At 42.4% G+C, this 22,608-nt stretch overlaps 3 protein-coding genes across 3 annotated transcripts; all 3 read right to left on the bottom strand.

Moving 5' to 3' along the window:
* Positions 1 to 138: 138 nt before the first annotated feature.
* LOC102709540 (N-alpha-acetyltransferase 35, NatC auxiliary subunit) lies at positions 139 to 8,368 on the bottom strand. The gene is made up of 16 exons (XM_006649075.3): positions 8,028 to 8,368; positions 7,252 to 7,319; positions 6,376 to 6,534; positions 6,116 to 6,283; positions 5,210 to 5,363; positions 4,676 to 4,755; positions 3,818 to 4,090; positions 3,560 to 3,703; positions 3,016 to 3,150; positions 2,809 to 2,907; positions 2,325 to 2,381; positions 2,044 to 2,248; positions 1,335 to 1,453; positions 991 to 1,059; positions 809 to 907; positions 139 to 723 (listed from the first exon to the last, which is right to left on the bottom strand). Exons 1-16 carry the CDS (start codon positions 8,131 to 8,133, stop codon positions 484 to 486), a joined length of 2,175 nt encoding a protein of 724 aa, XP_006649138.1. The 5' UTR covers positions 8,134 to 8,368; the 3' UTR covers positions 139 to 483.
* A 633-nt stretch (positions 8,369 to 9,001) lies between these two features.
* On the bottom strand, positions 9,002 to 11,887 carry LOC102709254. Its single transcript, XM_006649074.3, has 5 exons — positions 10,969 to 11,887; positions 10,773 to 10,861; positions 10,588 to 10,699; positions 9,667 to 9,719; positions 9,002 to 9,544 (listed from the first exon to the last, which is right to left on the bottom strand). Exons 1-5 carry the CDS (start codon positions 11,846 to 11,848, stop codon positions 9,323 to 9,325), a joined length of 1,356 nt encoding a protein of 451 aa, XP_006649137.2. The 5' UTR covers positions 11,849 to 11,887; the 3' UTR covers positions 9,002 to 9,322.
* A 6,011-nt stretch (positions 11,888 to 17,898) lies between these two features.
* Positions 17,899 to 22,232, bottom strand: LOC102704776 (probable monogalactosyldiacylglycerol synthase 3, chloroplastic). The gene is made up of 8 exons (XM_006648003.3): positions 21,658 to 22,232; positions 21,341 to 21,513; positions 20,225 to 20,386; positions 19,982 to 20,123; positions 19,366 to 19,590; positions 18,966 to 19,028; positions 18,795 to 18,869; positions 17,899 to 18,436 (listed from the first exon to the last, which is right to left on the bottom strand). The coding sequence occupies exons 1-8, from the start codon at positions 22,045 to 22,047 to the stop codon at positions 18,149 to 18,151; spliced, it is 1,518 nt and encodes a 505-aa protein (XP_006648066.3). The 5' UTR covers positions 22,048 to 22,232; the 3' UTR covers positions 17,899 to 18,148.
* Between the last annotated feature and the right edge of the window lie 376 nt (positions 22,233 to 22,608).

Here is a 22,608-nt window from a genome sequence, read left to right as displayed (position 1 = left end):
CAACTTGAGTTGACTGGTCATAGTGGTTAAAGAGAAATGAGTGCCAACAAAACGGTGGTAAAAGAGAGAAGCGCAAAATTTTAATGGTGGAAAAGAGAATACGCGTTTAACAAATGGTGAAAAGAAAATTTCCCCCCAAAAAAATATATTGCAAGGTAACAAAAGCTCGTGAATTGAACTCAATTTGTCAGCAACTGTTTCTCGCTGGAATTACATAGGATTCGTATAATCGTGTCTAGCATAATAAACATCTCAAAAATTGTTTTAACAGAACAAATTTAGTAACTAATCATTTAGTTTTTTTCTTTTTGTCTACAAAATTGTTACATGGTGTACATTGTACAACCTAAAGCACATAAGGCCACAAAGGAGATGGACGAACCAATGAACAAGACAGCAGCAATTTGCTTTTGGAGCTGACTCGTCTGCCATTGGTATACGAAGATGAAGTTGGAAAAAAAAATGCTCTTCTTCAAGAGGAAACTATGATCTCTTTACAACTGCCACAGCGAAATGTGGGTGGTGTGTAAACTCAAATGAAACTCTCAAGGACGGATCACCAGCTCTGACTTGGCTGATGATGTTTAGGGCTATTCTGTTGTGCTCAGCCACCTGCTCTATCTGGCGGATTTCTGCAAGTTTTTCTGGTTCACTTGCAAAACTTCCCCTCAAGGACGGGGTTATCTTATGAATTTCTTTAAAGAAATTATATTTCATCAGATCCTGAAACAAGAAGAAAAATTAAGGTTAGGTTAAAATAACAACGGGACAAAACTGGTAAAAGACAATGTTAGGACCGAAAACTCACTGCTATTGTTGCATGGGAAGCCGACTCCCTAAAACTGTAGTAGGTAATGTGCTCTGGAAGCCGTGCTTTCTGGAGAAGATCGAAATGCTGGATGAATCTCTGGAAAGAGTGATAAACAATTTCAGTCAAGTTTATCCATATTTAAAAGGGTATCAGAATTTAGGATGATAAACCCAACCCACCTCTTGCTCACTATTGAAGATGCTTGGTAATTGGAATAAATTGCTTTTGATCCTCAGGGCAGCCAACATCTGCAATTCAAACAAGTAAAGTTTAGTTGTAAAAAGGTATGGCAGTACTAAAAATCTAAAATACATTTTTTGTGCCATCATGTTTTTTTTTTGTACAAACTCTTTGTTATGAGTTGTTTTGGCATTCAATACAAAGACTAAAGGCTAACATTTTTTTCTTGTTTGGCATGTTTATCCCTCTTCAATGGTATAAACTCCAGCTTCAAGTTACAGTGACTTATAATAGGGGCTGCCCAAAAATGACATAAAAGAGAACAGAGAGAGTGTGCAAGTACCATTGAAAGTCCTTCTGAAAGTAAAACATAACACTGAAGCAATAGACAAGAGGATGGAAACGCCATGTCCCGTGAGGAGTCTTTTGAATGATCCTTCTTCTTTTTCCCTTTTCTTCGCGCTGAACATACAAAGTAAACAATAGTTTGCTAAAAATCAGCCAATTAATATTGATTGCATTGCATTTCGTGAATTTGGAACGAGAGACTACATAAATAGGTTCTTCGTAATTCAGAGTTTCGGAGTCCCAACAACATGATGTTTTCTGTCAATGTATTTCCATAATTTGTTCTAATTTATCTCTTCTCCAGCATCGCCCTCTGAATCAATTCATCCATGCAGGCTATTGGGTGCTGTTTCTAACAGCTAGCCATCACAATATCTGAGATAGGAGGAATGGATGTGCATATTTCGCTGAACATGTTCTCCATTTCCTAGACTCGTTCCTAAAAATTTTGCTCATTTTTCAAAAGCATTCTAAAAGACAGCTAGCAGACTCGCATGAATCAATGACATACTGCATGAAAAACTTTAAATATGTTGGTATATCTGGTATACATATTAACACTGCAGGGCAGGATACTTACTATATGATCATTTTCAAGGTGATGACAACCTGCCAAATTTCAACTCTACAAGTACCTCGTGCAGCTACAAATCAAAATCTAAGTCTAAAATAGTCACAAGACTACACGAGATATCATGACTTACAGTTTTCATTACTAGCAAGGATTCGTAACTGCATCTGCTCTATCAGCTTCATGAGGACCACGTACATGTACCAGTACACCATACAATATTCACTCGGAGAATACAGGTCAAGTTCAAAACCCAATATGAGAAACCGATAAGCAACCCAATAGGTATGTTCCTGAGTCCAAACCAGAAGTTGCTTTGATACTCTCATGCACATGTTCTGTACCACCAGCAGATATATGTTAAGCCATGCCAAGAAAAAGAGGCAATTAACAAATGTCGTACAACAGGAATACCTCATGGGGTAAGACATTTCTAGTTTCACCAAACTCTCTTTTCAACGCAAGTTCCAACTGCAACATGTGTGGGGCAAAACATTATAATTTATACACTTGATGTCTTGATCAAGAAAAACTGTAGGTGCACAACATTACAAAGTGCAAGAGCTACACATCACACATGCATACAATATTATCAAAAAATCAAAGAAGAAATCATGTTGTCAGAAACAAGGGATGCTCAGTCCCAAAACCAAAAAGGAACAACAATCCCTACAAGTCAACATTGATACCACAAGCATATTTGCAACAATGAATGATCTAAAGTATGTTTGATGTGGTTGTTGAAACATTAATAATTTTCTAAATCAAGATATCAATATTGTAGAAGGCTAATGGGACACCAAACAGTCTACTTGCATCGCTAGATACAATCATTCTTTACTTATGAATGCCATCAAGGGAAAAAGTAATTGGTAATATCAGCATTTGTTTCACAAACCTGTATGGAAATGGTACTCCAATCCTGCAAGCTCTTCCCAAGCTTGCGCCGTTGCCATGCAGTGTTCGTGCAAAGAATTTTAAGCAAATTGATAACCAACTACAAGGTCATTAATGCACTTAATCAAAGACATGTTTAGGCAAAGTTTTATATGACTGCATGACATACAACAATCATGAAGCAAATTGCATAGTTCTGGTGGCTGACCTGACCTAGCTGCACCACAAACTCATTCATCTGGAATTCCTTATCACCTATAATATCCGGTAATGATAAAGCCCTTGAAATCACATCACAAGACAAGTCCCGACCATAAAGCTTGCCATCTTGAACCAATAAAGTCTGTTTCAAAGAAATTCTTGCATTAAGAGACAGTAATTGTGTTATGGTGTATAGACAACAGCGTACAGAGAGGAACTCTCAAAATCTGTGTGGACAGGATCGGATTGTGCTTCATAAGAAAACAGAGAACTAAAGAAAAGGAGAATCATCCAAAAAAAATATGAGTTCAGCTTGAAGCCACCATTAGTGTAGAAAGAAAGAGGGGTGAATTCACAAAATTAGCTACAGGAAATTATAGGCTGCATAGTATTTCTAAATCTAAGATATCAGGCACAAGTTTCCTTACAACAGGTGTATTTATCAGTGAGATATCATAGCAATAGTGCAAAGTAAGCAGATAGTGAAACACTGAAGAACATATTAGTTACACTCGACCAAGTTAATGTCTGCAATCATAAGTATGGCCCACCTGAAGAAATGCTCTAGGAACCAAATCTGGTACTGATTTTTGGAACTGTACAACAAAGTGAAGTACATTCTCAAGCACCGGATCAAGTGGTGAAGAGCAAATGATATCTAGATCACACAGAAGCTTCTCAAAGTACCTGATTGCCTGAATGTTACAGTGAAAACATTATTTTGAAGTTGGAAAGGGCATATCCAGAAGCAATTCAGCAATAGAAATGGAATCTGAAATCTAAACAGTAAATTATGGAAATTTACTTACATCGCTCCAGCTAAGTATTTTGACTGCACGAGGCGGTGCTGGACTCAGAAGTCTGCTGTTTAAGCTAGCATCAAAGCCGACAGGGCGAACACCTGATGCAGTTGTGCAGATTTCATCATCTTGTTGCAATGTATGGTTGGACTGTGACTTGAGGAAATCTCGAGACTTGAGCATCAAACTGAGCTCAGTCAAGCATGACGCAACATGCTTCCGTGCCAACTCCAACCCTTTTCCATGAGGTTTCCTCAAGCATGTAACAACATGGTAGAAATGCTGCACAAACACAAACACATAATACAGTGAAGACATTGGGAAAGCAATATTCAATAACCTGCTCTGAATAATTTGTGGGCATCATCATCAACAACTGAAACTCTGAACGGTTATTTTCTTCCTCTACTCGACCTTTTACGTATAAACTCATGCAACGCTATCTTCAGTAGAGAAAAAAAACTTCTCTATTAGATAAGTATTATCAACAAACAATAATTGAAGTCATTTGAAGATAAACATCCAAACATATTTTATAGACATTTCAAATAGCATATGTTTCTATTCTGGAGCCGTTCTCAACTAATCAGAACCTACTGTTTTAAGCACAACTAACCAACTGCTCTTACCATGCAAAAGGATATACATCATTGTTATAAACCAAGCAAAATTGGTTTGATGTGGTCATAGGTTGGTTATCTGGTCAGCCTACATATGCTGGTTTTATAACAATAGATATAAAAGTGGACAGAGCATCCATAAACATATAAAATAACCTGCTTCTATATATACATTTTTCAAGTATCTGCCATGTGGGAATCAATAAGCCATTTTTACAATTAATTGAATAGGAATATGGGTCGAGACCTTACGAAAACGTAATCTACATAACAATGCTCTGCAGTAATCCTCTTCCAGATCAGGATTGTCCTGCAGGGATTCAAGACCTGCAGCAATAAATTTTATGAAATACATAGTAACAGAGTAAAACCGACATGCTGCAAAACTAATCAACATGTATTTTAAGATGCAAGTGCCTAACAGTTCAGAGGCTTAAAATACACACATGAGCTCCTTCATTTCTTATAAGGTGTGCACACTTCTTAGCTTTGTGAAAGAAAATAATAATCAAAGTTCAGTTTCACAGCTGCCCATGACAAATTAATGGAGGAAGTAAACAAGGTATATTTATGTTTGGTCTACTAATTTTCATCTTACCCCAAATTTAATATGTATTATTAGCTATTGACATAATGTGTCTGTTTCAGTCTTCTACAATATCACTGAAGCTAGGATTGAGGACAATGATATTAATGGATAGTAACAGGAACATGATTGCATAAGTGTGAAACCATACACAATTTATGTTGTCTAAAGATTTTTGCCATGGCATGCAAGTACCTTCTAGTGTCTTTTTCTTGGACAACGCTTGGGCTTTACAAGCGCGTAATTGACGAGATATTGTCTCTTCAACTGAGTTAAGAATTGACAGGCACTTTTCATCACCTTCATCTCTTAAAGGCAGCCCAAAAGACATAGTAAAGAGGTCCTCCTCCTATAAAGACATGTAAATTGGATATTATACAACAAGTAGAATTGTAAAGATTAAAGAAAAGAGGACTGTATCTCATGTCAACAGAACTAAATAGCACTCCAATTTGGTACTTTCAAGAATACCATGTTCATGCCCTCATATGAGTTATGTGAGCAGATCTTGATCGACCAAGCACCCTAAATTACCAGATTTATCAACCAGATAAAACCAGTAAGAAGCATATAGTTGTGCAATAGTCTAAATTACTATAGCTATCCTCATTCTCGTATGCACCTTATCGAAAGATTTAGAGGCCCCAGATTAGCACAATTCACATGCAAAATTCATCAGTTGCCTTGCGCAGTTACATCAATATACAAAAGATATATCTTTGGAATTTCACAAAAGATTTGGTTGATATAGTGAACACCAGTGCAGAGTAATGACCAGTACTGCAACTCACAGATCATATTTTTCCTGTGAAGGTACATAAGGAATGCAGACATATAACTCTATAGACATTTCCAAAAGCAAAAGGATGAAAAATGGTGCATCTTCTTATTCATTCATATGAGGTGGTCCAACTTGATATAATATGTTTATGGTGGAGGACTTTTGTCAAAAGACATAACATCCCTTGTAAAAAAAAATGGGAATAAACCCACATGCCTGACCTGATTCCTATGTTAACGTAAGGACAAATTGTGTCTGAGTACTTGACAAACAAGATCAACAGAATCAGCTGTAGGGAAGAAGTTCCAACTGGCAAATACCTCATGAGTTCGGGCAGTAGAAACAACAGAAACCACAGCATAACAGGTAGCACGCAAAATTCTGCAAAAGCTATTTAGTATAGCATGTGATGAAGTTCTCTCCATCCTCATAAGGTAAATACATGTAAAGACAGTCTGTGCTAGAGTGTGACCCTTGTGCCATGTTGCCTGAAAAAAGATCCATGGTAAGCAAATACTTCACATTGAGATAAGCAAATGAGATAACCAAAAATATTAGATCGATGGTAGCACTGAAGTACCTCGCATGAGAAAAGATGATCCATGACATCAAGAGTGCGCTGAACATCAATTGTTCTGTCCAAACTAAGTGGAACTGGGGCAATACCATCTTCTATGGCTTCCTCAATGGAGTAGTATCCACTTTTCTCAATTCCAGAATCCATTTTAGGATCCATTATCTATATTAGGACGGAATAGACACTGAGAACTAAAAGTAAGCAACATATTAAAAAATAGCTAAAAATAACTGATCCATAAATCAACTTGCTAAATTCTCAACCCAAGATGCACTAGAGAAATGAACATAAAATTCCATAAATAGAAAATAGTTGCCTTTGCTGTTACAAACTTGCAAAGTTCTTATAGAACAATGGACAGCTATAGCTGAGGTTCAAGGGTAATTCCAGGCAAACCATCTTTATCTTAATTTCTCTAGTATTGCCACGAATATAACTGTACCTGTGATCCTTATAGAGTTTCGAAACATGAAGTTACTTGTTAGAAACATGCTTCAGGTTTTTTCCGTTTTGGCAAGTGTGCTCACTAGCATAGATGCAACGAGATCAAAATGAATGCCACAAGTGCTGTAGTTTCCAATAAAACTATGATCAGTCAGAAGGTCTTCTTGGTTTACATATACCCGCCAGTCTCCGATCCAAGCACTTAGTATGCAACCGCATCAAGAAGAAAAACTGTCCAGAGACTGCTTCTCAAGTTCTCACAAAAAAGTGCTAACCAGATTCCAAGCATAGATCATATCATCATAATAACAACTCGTTGCACAAAATAATTGTTTAAAAAATAGTGCATTATGGGCCCCAATACTCACTATACACAGTAGACAGAAGAGAAGTGAGACAGAATCAATATAACACAGGAAATGATGTGGTGCTTACTTCCAATGCAGACATTGCACCAAAGAGACTAAAGTTCTCTCCATGTACAAGTTCCCCATCCTGGAGATCTACAAGCATGAAAAAGTCAGAAGGAGAAAGTCAAAGGAAAAAAAACTACGTGAATTGTCAGCTATATGCTCTACAAACATGACAGCCTTATATACATTTATATCAACATTCCAACAGTAACATCTTGCATTGCAGATTTTTGTAACAACAAGCTACTAAACTTTATATATTGGTCGGGGAAAGGAAAAAAAAAACTGTGTGCAGCAATGCACATTTAAGAAACTGCATGCAATTAAAAAAATAGAGAACTAATCTCATCTTCAGCTCAATAACCTTTTCCAGGATGTAATTTGTAATGCCATTGATGCCAATGTACATATCCGAGAAACTTGTTGTAGTATTTTATTATAAACTCGAGAAAATTATAGGAAAACATCATAGAAGACACTAGAACCTTGGCTAAGCCTCAGTTAATCTGCAATATACCCAAAAAACATCATTTATTTGAGCTCCACGAGGGATTTAGCAGAACAAGGTTGCCAAATAGAGCCGTATAGAAGGCTTGAACGGCTGAGCTGGCATTCTGACAAAGAGATGTTTGGAATAATGCAAATCGCACTGGGATCAAAATGTGTGAATTCAATCACGCCAGCAACCAAACATATCGAAATCCACATGCATGATCCAGCACGCTACGGACACCCAGCATATAACTTCGGAGAAAGCAAGGGAGCAGGTTGACTTGACTGGTTAAGTTTCAAGCATACCACGGCACGCGGCGGCGAGGAGCGGCGAGGCGTCCTCCCAGACTCCGGAGGCCGGTATGGAGTGCGGCGGCGGCGGCGGCGCGGAGGAAGATGAGCTCGTCTCCATAGCACAGATAGACAGACCCCCCGTGCGGATGCAGGCAACGCGACGCGAGATCTGGAGCTCGTGTGAGAGGGAGAGGGGCGCAGGCGGGGGGCAGCCCGCCGCTCCCTTGCGCCACTTCCCCGCGACGGCGGCGGCGGCGGCGGCGGAGGAGGAGGAGGGGGGGAGTGCGTGTGCGTCGTCTCGTCGGGGGAGGCAAAGCGATGATGGGTTCTCGTGCTCGCTCTCGCTTTAGGCCTTTTTCTCTTTTACGGCCCATAAACCTCTCTCTTTTTTTCCTCTCTTTTTTTCCTTTTTTTCCCCTTCGTTTTTGAGATGGATAAACTGCTCTCTTATGGAATTATATGGAATAAAGCTGTGAATTTTCTGGCATTTTCTTTGATTTATAGCTCCTTTGGGATGGTGGGATTTTGGAATATTTTCTTGGGAATTGAGGTAATCCATCTCATGTTCTTTGGGTTCCCAATGTAACGGTATTGATTTATCTTGATTTATCTCATGGTTTTTGGTCTAAATGTGATGATATCGATTCACTCTGCTCTAGAGCAGGTACAATAGGAGGCTATAAGCTAACTATAAACATATTTTAAAGAGATAAGAGAGAAGATAGGAGATCTACTAATTTGTAGCTAGCTACAGCACGTGCTCCAAGACACAGTGTGTGTATAACATGTAAGACCATGTATTAATATTTTATAGATAACTATTGTATGAATTGATTATTAGATTAACTATAGATAAATTGGAGCTAGCAATTAGCTATACTGTTCAACTTGCTCTTACCTCATGGTTTTTGCAGGTCCAACTGTCATCATATTTATTTACTTGTGTGATGTCACCCAGAATGGCAGAATGCTGTTCACACAAGACATTGAACACAAATGAATAAAATAAGGTATTGGCATCCTGCATGTTCCAAAATACCATCTCCCTGGAAGTAGAATGTGAGGTCAGAAGCAAAATCTATAAAAGAAAACATGTTGCTATTACAGGATGGCTGCACCTTCCGCATGAAAAAAATAAGAAAATGTTGCTACCAAAAAAAAGATTAACAGTCTGTGGTTATTACCAAAAGATTAAAAATACAACACAGAGAGGCTAGATCGAGTCATTTCGAGTATTTTCGATCGATAGTCTGCCCATGCAGTTCAAGGCCCACAGGGAGGGAGAGGGGAAGATCTTGGTTACAGTTTTATGCTTTCGTCTTTCTCTTGTTCTTGCTCTTGCTCTTCTTAGATTTTGCTTTACTGGTGGACTTGCTCTTATAATCAGGAGCTTTGTACTCTGGTACATCGCGAAGCCCCAGCTTCGACAGGACAAGACAGTACGAGTCCCAGTCAGTTCTACGCAAGTACTTGAGGTACTTCTTCCTCCTTTGGACCATATCCTGAAGTCCCTTTCTGGAATGTTTATCCTGCCATCACAAACCCGGCGTGTTACTTCATAGACATGTTTACAAAATTCCAAAAGTATCAACACTGTATAATTCAAGGTACATCATCATGATGTAGAAGAATAATTCAAGGTTGTCTTCACCTTTTTGTGTAGAACAGCTGACAAATGCTTGATTTTTACAGTCAATTGCGCAACTGCAAAATGAAGATGGGCATATCAGTGACATGCATAACATATGCTAAAGGCTGAAAAGCCAATATACCACGCCAACATGGAAAAATTATATTGAAACTGCCTCAAGATTCATATAAAGTAGATAAATGACAGCTCTCATGTTAAAAGTAAAAGCTTATTGTGGTGATCAAAACTTCCAAGAAGAGCTCCACAGAGCTACAAGGCATTTATTTTCATGTATGCATGTAGTATGAATCCTCCTACAGCTCTAAACATCAAAAAAGATCACCCGACTTTGTATACGAAAAACTGCACAACCTTCTGAGCAAATGGTATAGTGAATTCAGTTAATAAGGCCAAAAACTTGTGCTGACAATAATCAAACCAAAATGACTCGATACTTCAAGAAAAAATAATCCATCAGCAGCATGACTTCTTTTTCTGATTATTCTACTCAAGCAAAGTTCATCTTTCGGTATCTCCTAAAACACCAATATTGATATCAAAACAATGGTAACGTTCCTCTCCCATCAAAAGAATAATTACGAAAGAGGGAATGACATGCAAACAATCAACCAAACCAACCATGTCAACAACGTTAGTTTATTATGCTAGCGTGTGATGTTGACAAGTCCATGCGTTCTACTTCCGTACAAACAACTCATTTTTCCCTGTGTTTTGTGCACCCTTGAACAAAAGGCATGAAAAGAAATGAAGAGGATGATATGGTGGTAAGGGACACGATAAAGTAAGGATGACATTGTGGGTGCTGTATCATATCTTATTTGTGTAAAAGCAATGGATATTGTCACTAACTTCTGAGCACATATTTAGCAACAGACAGTTATCAAATTGCAGTTAATTCAGGAAGGGAGGGGTCATATTCACTTTGAACTCGCGCAGAACCGCAGTCATTTTCTGACATCTTAAACTCGTCCCTCACCCTCTGGAGCTCCAACTTCATCTTCTCCTCTGATGACATGTGGTCCGGATGGAAATACTGAAGATAAAGCGGCAGCCAGTCAAACCGGTAACCAAAAGAAAGAAGCGGAACGGCAAATTGCCAATCTCACCCTCTCCAGTAACTCCTCCTGTGGAGGATGCTGCAAGTATTGCGGCGTTGTCTCCCCACCAATGTTTGCAATAAATGGCAGTCCCTGCACTGCTCCCAACCAATAAGACGCCAACAGATGCACATATCAGTTTGATCATAACACAACAAGCGAAGAGGTTAAGGTTAACCAAGCAGGCATATGCCAACGAGATTACTTGATCTCATCTTCCTATTTTGCTCCTCTGTTCTCTTCTGCAGGTTGCGGAGGGTCTGCCGGAATTCCCCGTATTCCCCGCCGAACAGCGTGTCATTTTCCATGTCCAACTCCGACAGCTTGGAGATTCTTCCCTGCAGCTCCTGAAGCGAGAATTCCTTCACTCCGCCGGACGGTCGCAGTTGGCCGAGCTTCTTCCCGAGCTCTTCGTAGCTGTATTCCCTCTTAAGCTCAATGACAGAGCCCTCCTCGCCTTCCGCCTTTCTCCCTCTCTCCCCAAGCTCCTTCCCGAAGATGCTGTTAGGAACGGGGGACATGAACGGCGTTGGCGAATGAGGCTGCCTCCGCTGTTGCGGCTGCCGTGTAGGGGTGAAATTTTTCAAGCTCTCTACGATGGATTCGAAGTTGGTAGTCTTCCCCCCGGCGGCGGGGGCCTGAGGAGAGGTCGGGGCGGACCTGCCCCTCATCAGGTCGTGCAAGGAGGGGGCGCCGCCGTCGGGAGAGGCCCAAGGAGCGGCGCCCCTCGTGTCGATGGAGTCGCGGTAGGACTCGAGCCTGCGGCGGATGTCGTCGAAGGAGGTCGTCGGCGGGGCGTGCCCGGAGGGGCGGGGCGGCGGGCTGGTCGGGATCCATCGCGACGACGGCTGCGAGGGGGTGGACCGGAGCCGCTCGCGGATGTCCTGGAAGAGAGAGGCCGTGGGGCTGCTGTGCCCCTCCCCGGGCTTGGGGGCGGCGGGAGAGGAGCGGGGATGGGGGGCGCCGTCGACGCCGTCGTTGGGCGGTGGCGGGGGAGGAGGGAAGGGAGGGTTGGATGAGGAAGAGAAGGGGCGTGAAGGGAGGAGCAGCGGCTTCTTCCTGAGGTTGATGCGGCGGAGCGCCATGGCGGCGGCGGCGGCGGCGGGAACTGGGGGATCACCTCCTCCACTGCATAGGGTTTTGGGGGAGAAGCGTAGCGGATGACGAGTGGTGGAGTGTGAGAGCGTGCTGGGCCGGACCAGCCCAGCCCAGCCCAATATTGGCCCGAATAACATTCGCGGCCCATCCCACCCCATGATCTATTGGCAGCCCGTTGGCTTCCAGCCCATCTTGGTTGACATGTATTTTTCTTTTTTCAATATTTACAAAAATATATTTTCATTTCATGAATGTACGGGTATATACCAACACCTTCTGAGAAGGCATTTTTTGAAAGAAAAAAAAAACTCCCAGATGGTGTTCTTTTAACGTTTCATAGTCTGTTCAGGTAACTTAACAGGGATAGATGATATGGTGTTAATTTTGCACACGGTCCCCTTAACCCTCTATAAATGTGGCAAGGGTATTCGTTCTGAAATTTGTACCATCCTAATTTTGTTGGCAGCTTCCTTGCATCTGTATGTAAGGACGGAAATAGACATAGCTGCAAAAATTCATGCTATAATAGTTTTGTAGTCAGCCCCTTTGCTAAACAGAAAACATCCTAGCAGAGGGTGACAAAGGAATCATCTGCGAAATTCATCATCGCTTTTATAACTCTCCCAGCGAATGTCTAACAAGGGGTGTCTCTTTATTTAAAAGAAAACCGTCATAAAGGCCGTTGGTTATAGATATGTAAATATACAAAATAAAAATATGTTTTGAAGTATTAAAAAAATAAAACAAAAAACTATATTTTGTCAGTCGAGCATGGTCAACTGGATTCGCATACATGGTCGTAGCACGAAATGAGTTAACCACGGTAGCCAATGAGCTCAGGTAAACGATTCCGCAAGGGCTCGTGCTCTGATAAACGGTGCGTCGTTTTCGGGGAGCAGCTGCGGCGCATATGCGAAAAAAACGGCATAAAACGAGCGACATATTCAAATATTCCTCCGTCGAGATCCGTATATGCCGTCGCCAGTGAATGTGTTTGATGTGTTCGCTTGATCTTTTGTTTTAATCTCGTGACAGGACAATGCCCAGGGTGTACTGTGATTTTAATTGTACGCCCGGCATTAATAAAACAGTTTAACACTGCAGGTAGAGAGAGGCACGCGATAAACATTGCGTGAAGTCAACTTTAAAACAGAAACCGTAATTTTCGAAACAGAAATTCACAAGTCAAAGGTCATATATACTACTATGGTGATATATCTCCTTATCTATATCTAATCCAATAACAAGTTTGTTAGTTTAAGACGAACGAAGTTGGTATCATACACGTTTAACTCCGGTTTTTTTATGCTATTATGTTTGATGGTTTGTTTTATCTAATTTTTTATAGATAAGAAAATTTGTAAATCCAACTAAAAGTTTGTGTAATGTTATAATACGCCATAACAAAATAATTAATAAATTCTTTAATTTTTAAATAAAATAGTCAATCATACCTCTAAAAATCAACTTTGCGAAAAAAATCAATCCATTACTCCGTCCGCAAGGGTGATTGTTTAGATATTTTATGAAAAAAAAATCTTAACTAACATATTTACAAACAACAAATTATGAATAAAAATTTTATATATGTATTTTTAACGATCTAAAAGTCAAAGGTTTAAAAATAAACTTTGATAAAAAAAACTTTAAAATTAACTTCAAATTAAGATTAAAATGTTTAAATTTTAAGCACCAACAAAAACATTACTACTATGATTAGCTGAATCCTGAACGTGAAACGTGCCGCGTCCGAGGTGCGAGTCAACTGAAATCATTCGGCCTGCGGCGAGTACCTAGCCGCGCTGGCCGAGGCGGCGGCGGCGACCGGTCAGTGATGGTGGGCGAGTCGTCACCCAGTCGAAAGTACACTACAGTACCATCCGATCGATCGATCCGATCCGATCCGCAGTTCTACCGCTGCTCTGGTCGCCGTAAAAAAATCTCTCCCGGTGATTTCTTCGCCTTCGCGCTTTTTTTTTTTTTTTACCGCGAGCGACGAGATAAAACGAAGCCTCTCCCCGTCTCCTGCTCCCTCCCTTCTCCTCCGTCCCCATGGAGGAGGAGGACGACTTCCTCAGGGTGCTTCGAGCGCTGCGCGACGCCGCGCGGAGGGTGGAGGCCGCCGGCGGCGGCGGCGACGACGAAGAAGGCCCCGCCCTGCACGCGCTTCTTGCGCTGGAGGCCAGCGCCGACGATCTCCTCGCCGGCGACCCCGATCTTGGGACGCTGCGGCGGCTGCTCGCTCGGGTTGGAGCGCTCGCGTGGTCGGTTCGGTTTGCTAGGGGGGGTGGGGAGGGTGGGGGCGGTGGGGTTGTTGGGTTCTTGCGGGCGAGGTGTCGCCGGTGCAAGGCGAGGAGAGGGATCGCGCGCGCGGCTGGCGGCGTCGCCGGCGAGATCCAGGCGTGGATCGACCGGGAGAACGTGGCGCGGCTCGTCGCCGCGCTGCGGTCCGACGGTGCCGCGGATGGCCCGCGCGCGCGGCTCAGGGCGCTCGAGGCGCGGCTGATGTCCGTCGGGCGGTTCGAACCTAGGCTCCAGCGCGCGCTGCTGCAGCACGGCGTGTTCGCCGCCGTGGAGGCGAGGCTCGGGGACCCGGCCGTGGGCGACGGCTGCGCGGCGGCGGTGCTCGCGCTGGTGCGATTCAACAAGGACGTGTTCGTCGGGCCGGTGCTGATGGGCCGCGCCATCGGCGCCCTCGTCGCCTCCGCGTCCGGCTCGCCGGCGCCGCTGCGCGCGCTGAACGGGCTCGTGGCCGCCATCCGCAGCCCGCTCGTGGACGAGCTCCACGCGCGCGGCGAGCTCCCCAGGCTCGTCGCGCTGCTCTGCTCTCCCGACCCACGCATCCGCGCGCTCGCGCTGGAGTTCGCCCTCCGCGTCGGCTACTACGGCCGCAAGGAGATCGTCGACGCGCTGCTCGCCGAGGGCCTCGTCAAGCGCCTCCTCTGCCTCCAGCGCTCCGACCTCAGCGGCGGCTCATTCCCGGAGACCTACGACTCCTACTCCTCCCAGCAGGAGAAATCAGAGGGGATCATCAAAGGCGCCATCTTCTTCGCCGGGATCCTCGGGTGGCGGCGGGAGGACGACGACGACGCGGCGCTCTCGTCGCCCCGCCCGTTCGTCAGCGCAGTGGCGCGGTTCGCCGTGCAGGTGGAGGTCGGCGAGGGGCTGAGCCAACGGGAGAAGCGCGCGGCCAAGCTGGAGATCCTGCGGCGCGTGCGGGAGGCGGCCGTGTCGCCGGCGGAGGAGGCCACCGTGCTCGCCGAGGTGCTCTGGGGCGCCACGCCGTAGCTCCCCCCCCCCCCCTCCCCCCCTCCCTCTCTCTCTCTGACGCGCGGGCCCCACTTGCAGCCTACGCGTGGTTTGGTGGCTGCGACATTTTTTTTTTTTGCCTTAATATTTTTTCTCTTATTTTTTCCTTGTAAATAGTAGAGCTGCAGAGGGAGCTTATTGTGTAGAGTAGTTAGAGACGACGATGACTCCAAGTCTCCAACCCAAGTGTGGATGATGTTGTAGCAAAATTTAGCATGTAAAAATTCGGTAGGAAATGATGCAATGACAACGATAGGGGAAGATGGTACATGATTCAAAGTGCAGTTTAGCAATCAAACCTGCGAAAATTAAACTGGTTTTGAACTTTTTGGGTTATTTATTTATCATCATTTAGTAATTTGAGATATAACGTATCTTAGAGTACCAGAATGTTACACTAAAATTTTTCTTATCTCAAAATATTTTTCAAAAATGACAAAAAAAACATCTTAGCTTAGTAAGGCTCCCTACTTTTTCTTAGATGAATTATATACACAAGTTGCTCCTGTGATCTCTCAAGAAAATTGTCAATTTATTAGTAGTACAACTATTCATCTACAGCCTCAAATAGTAGTATCACAAATTCAGATAATCATTCGATCCTAACCATCTCAAAAACCACCTAATTACTTACTATCCCTCTGGTCACAAAAAAATATCACTTAGAACAAAATTTAATTAAACTTTTAAAATTTTGACAAATGATTTTATGTTAAAATAAATTTTATTATATAACAAGTTTACGATTTTATAAAAGTATTTTTAGAGAAGAATTTATGTATATGACTTGTCTTTGTATTTAACCTAAGTATTAAAAATATTATTAATATTCAGGATTTTATAAATTAATCAAATTTTATTCTAAACAACAAATAAATTTTATCGGAGCAAGTAATTACTAGTTGTAGCCTGATTAATGATTGGTAGAGCGGTCGGTCGTAGTTGTAATCGTGCGATAGGGCGAAACTAATCTGGCACGGTCCAGTTTGCTGCACCGTCGTCTGGCGTGATGGCCTGGCAGTTTCCAGATGCGCGCTGGGGCCACGTAAAAATTGTCCAAATGTCAGATGCGAGAGAGCTGCACGAAATTACGGCCACTAGCAAATTGATCACGTGATCCCGTGTTTGATACGCTTCCCCCTCTTGGCCCCCAGATCCGAATCTTAAATCGAATTTATTTTTTCCGGTGCCTGATGCTGTCATACTGTATACTGTAAAACAGTCAGCAGCCCACACGGTTTTTTTTCTGACAGCAACATCTGGATCTGGTGTTCTCCTAGCAGCTCGGTCGTTTTTTTCCGTTTTCTTCTCCGTAGTTTTTCTTGGGGTGATTGCGTGAAAAAATAAAACGGCGTATTAGCAAACAAAAAATAATTTGTAAATAAAAATTATATATATATATATATTCATAGTAATTTAAAAATCGGGATTGAAAAATAAACTTTGATAAAAAAAATTACCCTAAAATCAACTTATTGAAAATTTAAATTTTGTTGTATAAGCAAGAAGCGAAAAGATATGTTTTTAGTCTTTTCTTTGTTTTTTACGCGTATGATTTCAAACTATTTGACACGTATCCTTTATCATAAAGACAGTGCGTGCTTTAAGTTTATATATAAAATGTTACCATAGTATCTCATTTCATTATTTATATCATTAAATAAATATAAAAAATCATATAATCATTCTTTCATCCTTAAATGGGAAAGAACACAACTTTGGTAGTTTTTGTTTGGATTTAGGCGAAGAGAATGGCGACTTGGCAGAGTGTTTAGTACAGTAACAAAGATGGCAGAGAAGAGGAATGCATCACCGATGATGATTCATTCGTCATCATCAGGTGCCAGGAAAAGGGTTTTTTCCTTTGTGTTATTTGTGTAGGTGTCGTGCACCATGGCCTTTTTGTCGTAAAAAGGGTGGCTCGCCATCATTGTGATTGACAAATGACAACGTCCCGGCCCCTCGCACTTGTCTTGGTCTCTCTCGGTCGTTGTTTCTCGGCTCCGAGTTGGAGATGGAGATGCACGACCCGTCCGTTTGGTTCGCAGGATCTGGCTTTGTTTTTGCCCCCTACGGCTGAGCAGGAGCGATATACTGAAAAAACTCACTCGTCCCCATCGTTTTATAAATTTTTAAATATAACTTTAAAGTTAAATATATGGATTTTTATCGTAGTTTATTTCTTATATCAGCATTTAAGTTGATAGAGTATATATATATAGAAGTTTTAACCATAAATTATTTTTTAGCACTGCTAAACTAATCAACCTAACAGCCACTGGTATCTTGTCTCAAATTTAGAGTTGATTTTAAGTTTTTTTCACTGAAATTTATATTCCAGCATTGGTTTCTAGATAACTAAAATACGTTTATAAAAAGTTCTATTTACAAATCATTTATCATTCACAGAACGTTGAAAAATTCCAAATAATCACTCCCTTGCTTGTTACAGGCCAGAATTAGCTCCTCCAAGGAGTAAGAATTGCCAGTATATAGATCACTCACTGTCCTCCAGCAGACACAAGATTTTCACCAGCACAATTGACAGTCACGATTGTATCTTACACTTTACAGTCACGACGGATCCTTACATGAATAGACAACATAACCACTAGTCAAGATTCAAGAGGTTTAAACTTTCAATCCACAAAACTGTTTGTAGTTTGATGGCATCACTAGCCCCGCCTAGTAATGGGCGACAGGGATAAAGAATCATGTGAACGAATGATTTTAACAACAAACTGAATATGAGCACCATATTACACAGGAGCAGCTGTCAGTCAAACAAGCCCATAACTACCATGAGCAACCACCCACTGAAAGCAGTGGAAATCCTGCTTATCCAATCCCAACGCCATGGGAGAGATGAAACAGACCTGCTAAATCGCTTGACACCATTTTTACACTTTTCAGGACATTTTAGGACAAAGGCAAATTTCACAAGTCAAAGAATGCAGTTCTAGCTATTCACAGATTTTTCACATAAGTTGTATAGGTGTGGTTTCTGGCGATGGTATGAAAAAGGATGATGTCAAGGAACTGGATATCTGTGAGATCACCCCTTGCTCCCGAGATAGCTCATGGATGTCTCTGACAATATCAAACACCGCTTCTGGCTGAGCCAATTTCAATGCATTTTCTGACATCCTCTTCAGTTCATCAGAATCTGGACCAAACCAGCGGGCAACAAGTTTAGCAGTTTCCCTGGAACTTTTGGAGAAGACACCAGCACCGTTGTCCACAACATAAGGGACATTGCCAACTTCCTGCCATGCAGAACAAACTTACATTAGATGATGTTTCCGGATGTAGACACAACCCCTTAACCTTTGTATAATGATACAACTGCTACATGCCGTAGATTGCACTTGATTGAAATTCATTTATTCTGTGCACTGCATAGAATTAATTTTGCTGAAGCTAAAGATAAGTTTTAAACACACAGACACACACATTTTTTATTTTGCGCATAAAACCAGCAAAATTTCATAAGGTCTCCCCTTTTTGAATAGGGGAAAAGGTCCATAAGACAATAACCATATAAAACATAGGTATGCCCCTCATGTCATATTGATCTGTTCTTTTATAATAACTGACAACTGTGGAAAGTCAGTAGACCCTAACCTGTCCAGGTATGAAGTCATTAAGGATGATAGGCAACCCCCTAATCAAGGCTTCAGCGATGGTACCTGGTCCAGCCTGTTGAAACAAATAAAAACGGAGAAAAAGGTTAAATAATGCAAGATTTTCATAGGAAACAACTTGCCCAACAATCAAAGAACATCATGGATATACCTTTGTTATAATGCAGTCACAAGCCCCCATCCATTTCTCCATCTGGGTCTCAAATCCCCTAACCTTTTGTTAAAAAATACAATGGATAAGGACCAAGTGTTTCAACATAGGAGAATAAGCAGCCTGCATCTTACAAGAATAAGCTTGGCTGCAGTGCTCTCTACTAATAGTATTCTACTACCAGTATTATCATTGGTACAAACATTGCGGCCATTGATTTAGAATTGTATTACCAGTAGAAAAAGAATATTCTACCACCAGTAATTTATGTGGTAATATAAATAGATCCGATCCATTGGATTAGAAAAAATAAACGGTCTAGATTAGTTCTACTACAAGTAAAGAGCATTGTAGAACACATATACAAGAATTATTATAAATGCATGTTTTGATTATATACCTTTATTGGTATTTTCCATTCAAGAGCTTGCAATGAGGCGCTCAATGTTTTGTTCCGACCACAAATGACAATCAGCTGCCCAATTGGTTTTCCAAGCTCCTTGTCAAATAACGACTCCCCAAGAGCTCTTGCAGTCTTCTTGACAGGACCCATGCCCTCTCCACCTCCCATCAGCAATACTGCTGGCAGTTCAGGATCCAATTCAAGTTCCTTCCTCAAATCATCCTGGTGAGTTGGTTTTAAAAAAAATGAAACACTTGAGTGGATAGGGAAGTGGAAATGAGGAATACACATTTGCATCAAATTTATCCTTGTACAGCCATGGATAGTGTCATAGATTTATCCTTTCTCCTTGAAAATATAGTCGAGGCCTGTCCTAAACCTAAAGCAATTCTTCGTATATGTGATTGTAATTAATCAGAGCACAATCCATGGTAAGTGCATTCATTAAGCATGTGAAATAAAAAAGATAAATATTACAAATGAACCTACACATTCTGAAAAATCAGATAAAATACCTTTACTGAATATCTACCATTTGAAAGATCAAATATAGAATTAAAAAAATAGCTGGGCATAGAAATAACAGACCTGAAGTGAAATAAGGAGTGCATACCTTAACAAGAACTGCCCGGCAGAATGATGGTCGAATCGGAAGACCAAACACACGGATTTGAGAAGGTTGTAGGTCATCCAGTGCTGCTCTCTTCGCAACTTCTTCTGATGGGCAGTAACATCTATTGACATCAGCATGGAACCTGTAATATTTTTTTGGAAGATTAATTCAGAGATTTCAATAGAAAAGTGTTTTCCACAAGAAGATAAACAAGGTCTATTCTTATGGATAATCTCCACGTACCATGTAGGGTGGCAAGTGTTGAGGTCTGTGATGACAGTGACGAAGACCACTCTATTTTGTAGCCCTTGCCATTTGAGTACCCATAGAGGAATGTGTTGCATGAGGGGGTGGACACTAATTATAATATCTGGCTTGTACTTCTTGAGTCCAGCCTCAACCTTCCTTCACCCACAAACAATAAGCTATTCAGCATTCAGGAAAGGTGTTACGTGTACCCTCTTGATGTAAAGAAAATGTCTAACGCAGAATGGATTGGTGAGCTAAAATTGTGGATCCACAGGTTAGTTCTATAAACGAACTGCTTTACATTAGTTTGAGGCCTTGCTAAGCAATTTAGATCATAGAACACAATTAAAATATATAATCAATAGTAGCTTCAGAATATATCCAAAACTTGAGCGTGCATATTAAATTGATTATACTGTCAATTGGTTGGCAATGATTGCTAAAGCATGAAATTAGACAGCTGACTCGATCCAACAAATAAGCAGTTTGCATGTGCTATTATGGTGTATAATATAATATGTGGATCATGACCTGGAAACAAATTTATGCAAGGACAGACGGGCAATTCTGAAAGCATACAGGTCGTTCTCGACTCGCATGTTTGGTAGATGCACAGGGCACAAATTTAATTCTCGAAATGCATTCTGGTACTGTCTTTAACCCTCTATGGGTCCAACAGATCCACATGGCTGAATATCTCGGCTCACTATTACCATGTTTGCATTTCAAGCAAGCTACTCACACAATGTGATGATGATGGGTTCAGAACAGATATTTTAGCATCCCTAGTCAAAGAAAACATCACAATTTGAAGATTGCACTCAAGAATTGGCACTATAAAAACTAACGCTGTAACATCACGGGCTAATACCTATCATTATAAATATAAGCCTAGTCGATAATGACAAAACGGCTGTCCATTACAAAAATCTAGAATTAGATTAGCGATTACCAAACCAAGGGACCAGCAAAGAAACAGTAAATCGAAACTACGAAAAACCACAAATCGGCACTGAATCGTTTATGATCCCAAAGCTCAGGGAAACAAAGAAACGTGGTAAGAACTAAATAAATTCGGAACCGTGAAATAGAGCGAAGGATCCGGCGTACTTGGCATAGAATGAGGCGAGGGCGGCGAGGTAGAAGCAATGGACCCATCTAGGCGACGTGGTGTGGAAGGCCACCTTCCAGAGCTGCACATGCTTCACCATGAACTTGTACGAGCTCTCCATGTTGTTCAGCGGCCACCCCGCGTGATCCTTGCACAGATCCTTGACAAAGACCTGCCACAGCACCAATCCCCAACCACAAATCAAAACCCCGGTGTGCCAATGGGCGGATTCCAGCCTACGCTACGCTACCATGTCGATTTCACGCAACACGAGACGGCAGCAACAAAAATCGCGAGGAGAAGAAGGGGGGCGCACCCGGTAGTCGTCGCCGAACTCGATGCGGAAGGCGTCCTTGATGGCCTCCGCGGAGGCGCGGTGGCCGCCGCCGGTGTCGCTCATGAGGATGAGCACGTTCTTAGCCCGGTTGGCCCCGAGCTGCACGAGCTCGACGGTGCCCTCCTCCTCCTCCCAGAAGGGCTCGTCGTCCTCGTCGGGCCCGCAGAGCGAGGTGGTGGACGCCGACGAGGAGGGGCCCATCATCCCGCCCTCCCCGCGCGCGCCCCCCGCCGAGGAGAGCTCCCCGGCGTAGGAGAGGCTCTTCCTGAACTTGCGCCTCATCCTCTGCTGGTGGTGGTACGCCGCCACCGTCTCCAGCACCGTCTCCCGGATCGACCGCCCCCGCGGCGACGCCATCGACGCCGCCATCGCGCGCCCCCCTCCTCCGCCCTTCCCTCTTGCTGCCGACAAGAGAGCGAGAGGGAGAGAGAAGAAGAAGAGGAGGAGGAGGTGCGAGGCGAGGCGAGGGGTCGGAGGGGACGGGAGGAGAAGCGGAGGAGGAGGACGGGGAGGAGAGAGAAATAGGGGGTGGGGCTCCCGCTGGTTGGGCTGCTCCGAGCTGGCCGCGGCTGGGGGAAGGAGACAACTGGAATTGGAATTGGAGGTTGAGGGGAAGGAGGAGGTGGTTGTCGCGTCCTTTATGTGCGCTGTTTTGTTGGTTTCTTAACGGCGGCGCGTGATTTTGTAGATGTGTTTTTTTTAGATTTAGGGTTTCTTTAGCTGAAAATTGTTGGATCAAATGTTACGTTGTACGTCGAAAGATTATTCCGGTGACCGATTAAAGAAACTGATTATATATGGTGTTAGAAAAATACAAGACAATTTTTAAACCTAATTAATCTGTTGTTACATACCGTACCAGTTATGGCTAATTAGGGACTAATTAGGCTCAAAAGCTCTATCTCGCAAATTCCTTCTAAATTATGCAAT

Source organism: Oryza brachyantha, chromosome 2, assembly GCF_000231095.2.
Source record: "Oryza brachyantha chromosome 2, ObraRS2, whole genome shotgun sequence".
Lineage (NCBI taxonomy): Eukaryota > Viridiplantae > Streptophyta > Magnoliopsida > Poales > Poaceae > Oryza > Oryza brachyantha.
This window is presented reverse-complemented; position numbering and strand designations above follow the sequence as displayed.

Bases quoted from the DNA above. Each gene is read 5' to 3' on its own strand.
- LOC102709540 (XM_006649075.3), bottom strand. From the start codon at position 8,133: ATGGAGACGAGCTCATCTTCCTCCGCGCCGCCGCCGCCGCCGCACTCC. The intron at 7,320-8,027 runs GTATGCTTGAAA...TCATGCTTGTAG, and splicing joins CCTCGCCGCCGCGTGCCGTG to ATCTCCAGGATGGGGAACTT. The intron at 2,249-2,324 runs GTATTCCTGTTG...CTGGTGGTACAG, and splicing joins GAAATGTCTTACCCCATGAG to AACATGTGCATGAGAGTATC.
- LOC102709254 (XM_006649074.3), bottom strand. From the start codon at position 11,848: ATGGCGCTCCGCCGCATCAACCTCAGGAAGAAGCCGCTGCTCCTCCCT. The intron at 10,862-10,968 runs GTAATCTCGTTG...GGTTGGGAGCAG, and splicing joins AAATAGGAAGATGAGATCAA to TGCAGGGACTGCCATTTATT. The intron at 9,545-9,666 runs GTGAAGACAACC...TTGTGATGGCAG, and splicing joins CAGCTGTTCTACACAAAAAG to GATAAACATTCCAGAAAGGG.
- LOC102704776 (XM_006648003.3), bottom strand. From the start codon at position 22,047: ATGGCGGCGTCGATGGCGTCGCCGCGGGGGCGGTCGATCCGGGAGACG. The intron at 21,514-21,657 runs GTGCGCCCCCCT...GTGCTGTGGCAG, and splicing joins AGTTCGGCGACGACTACCGG to GTCTTTGTCAAGGATCTGTG. The intron at 20,124-20,224 runs GTACGTGGAGAT...AAAATATTACAG, and splicing joins AACACTTGCCACCCTACATG to GTTCCATGCTGATGTCAATA.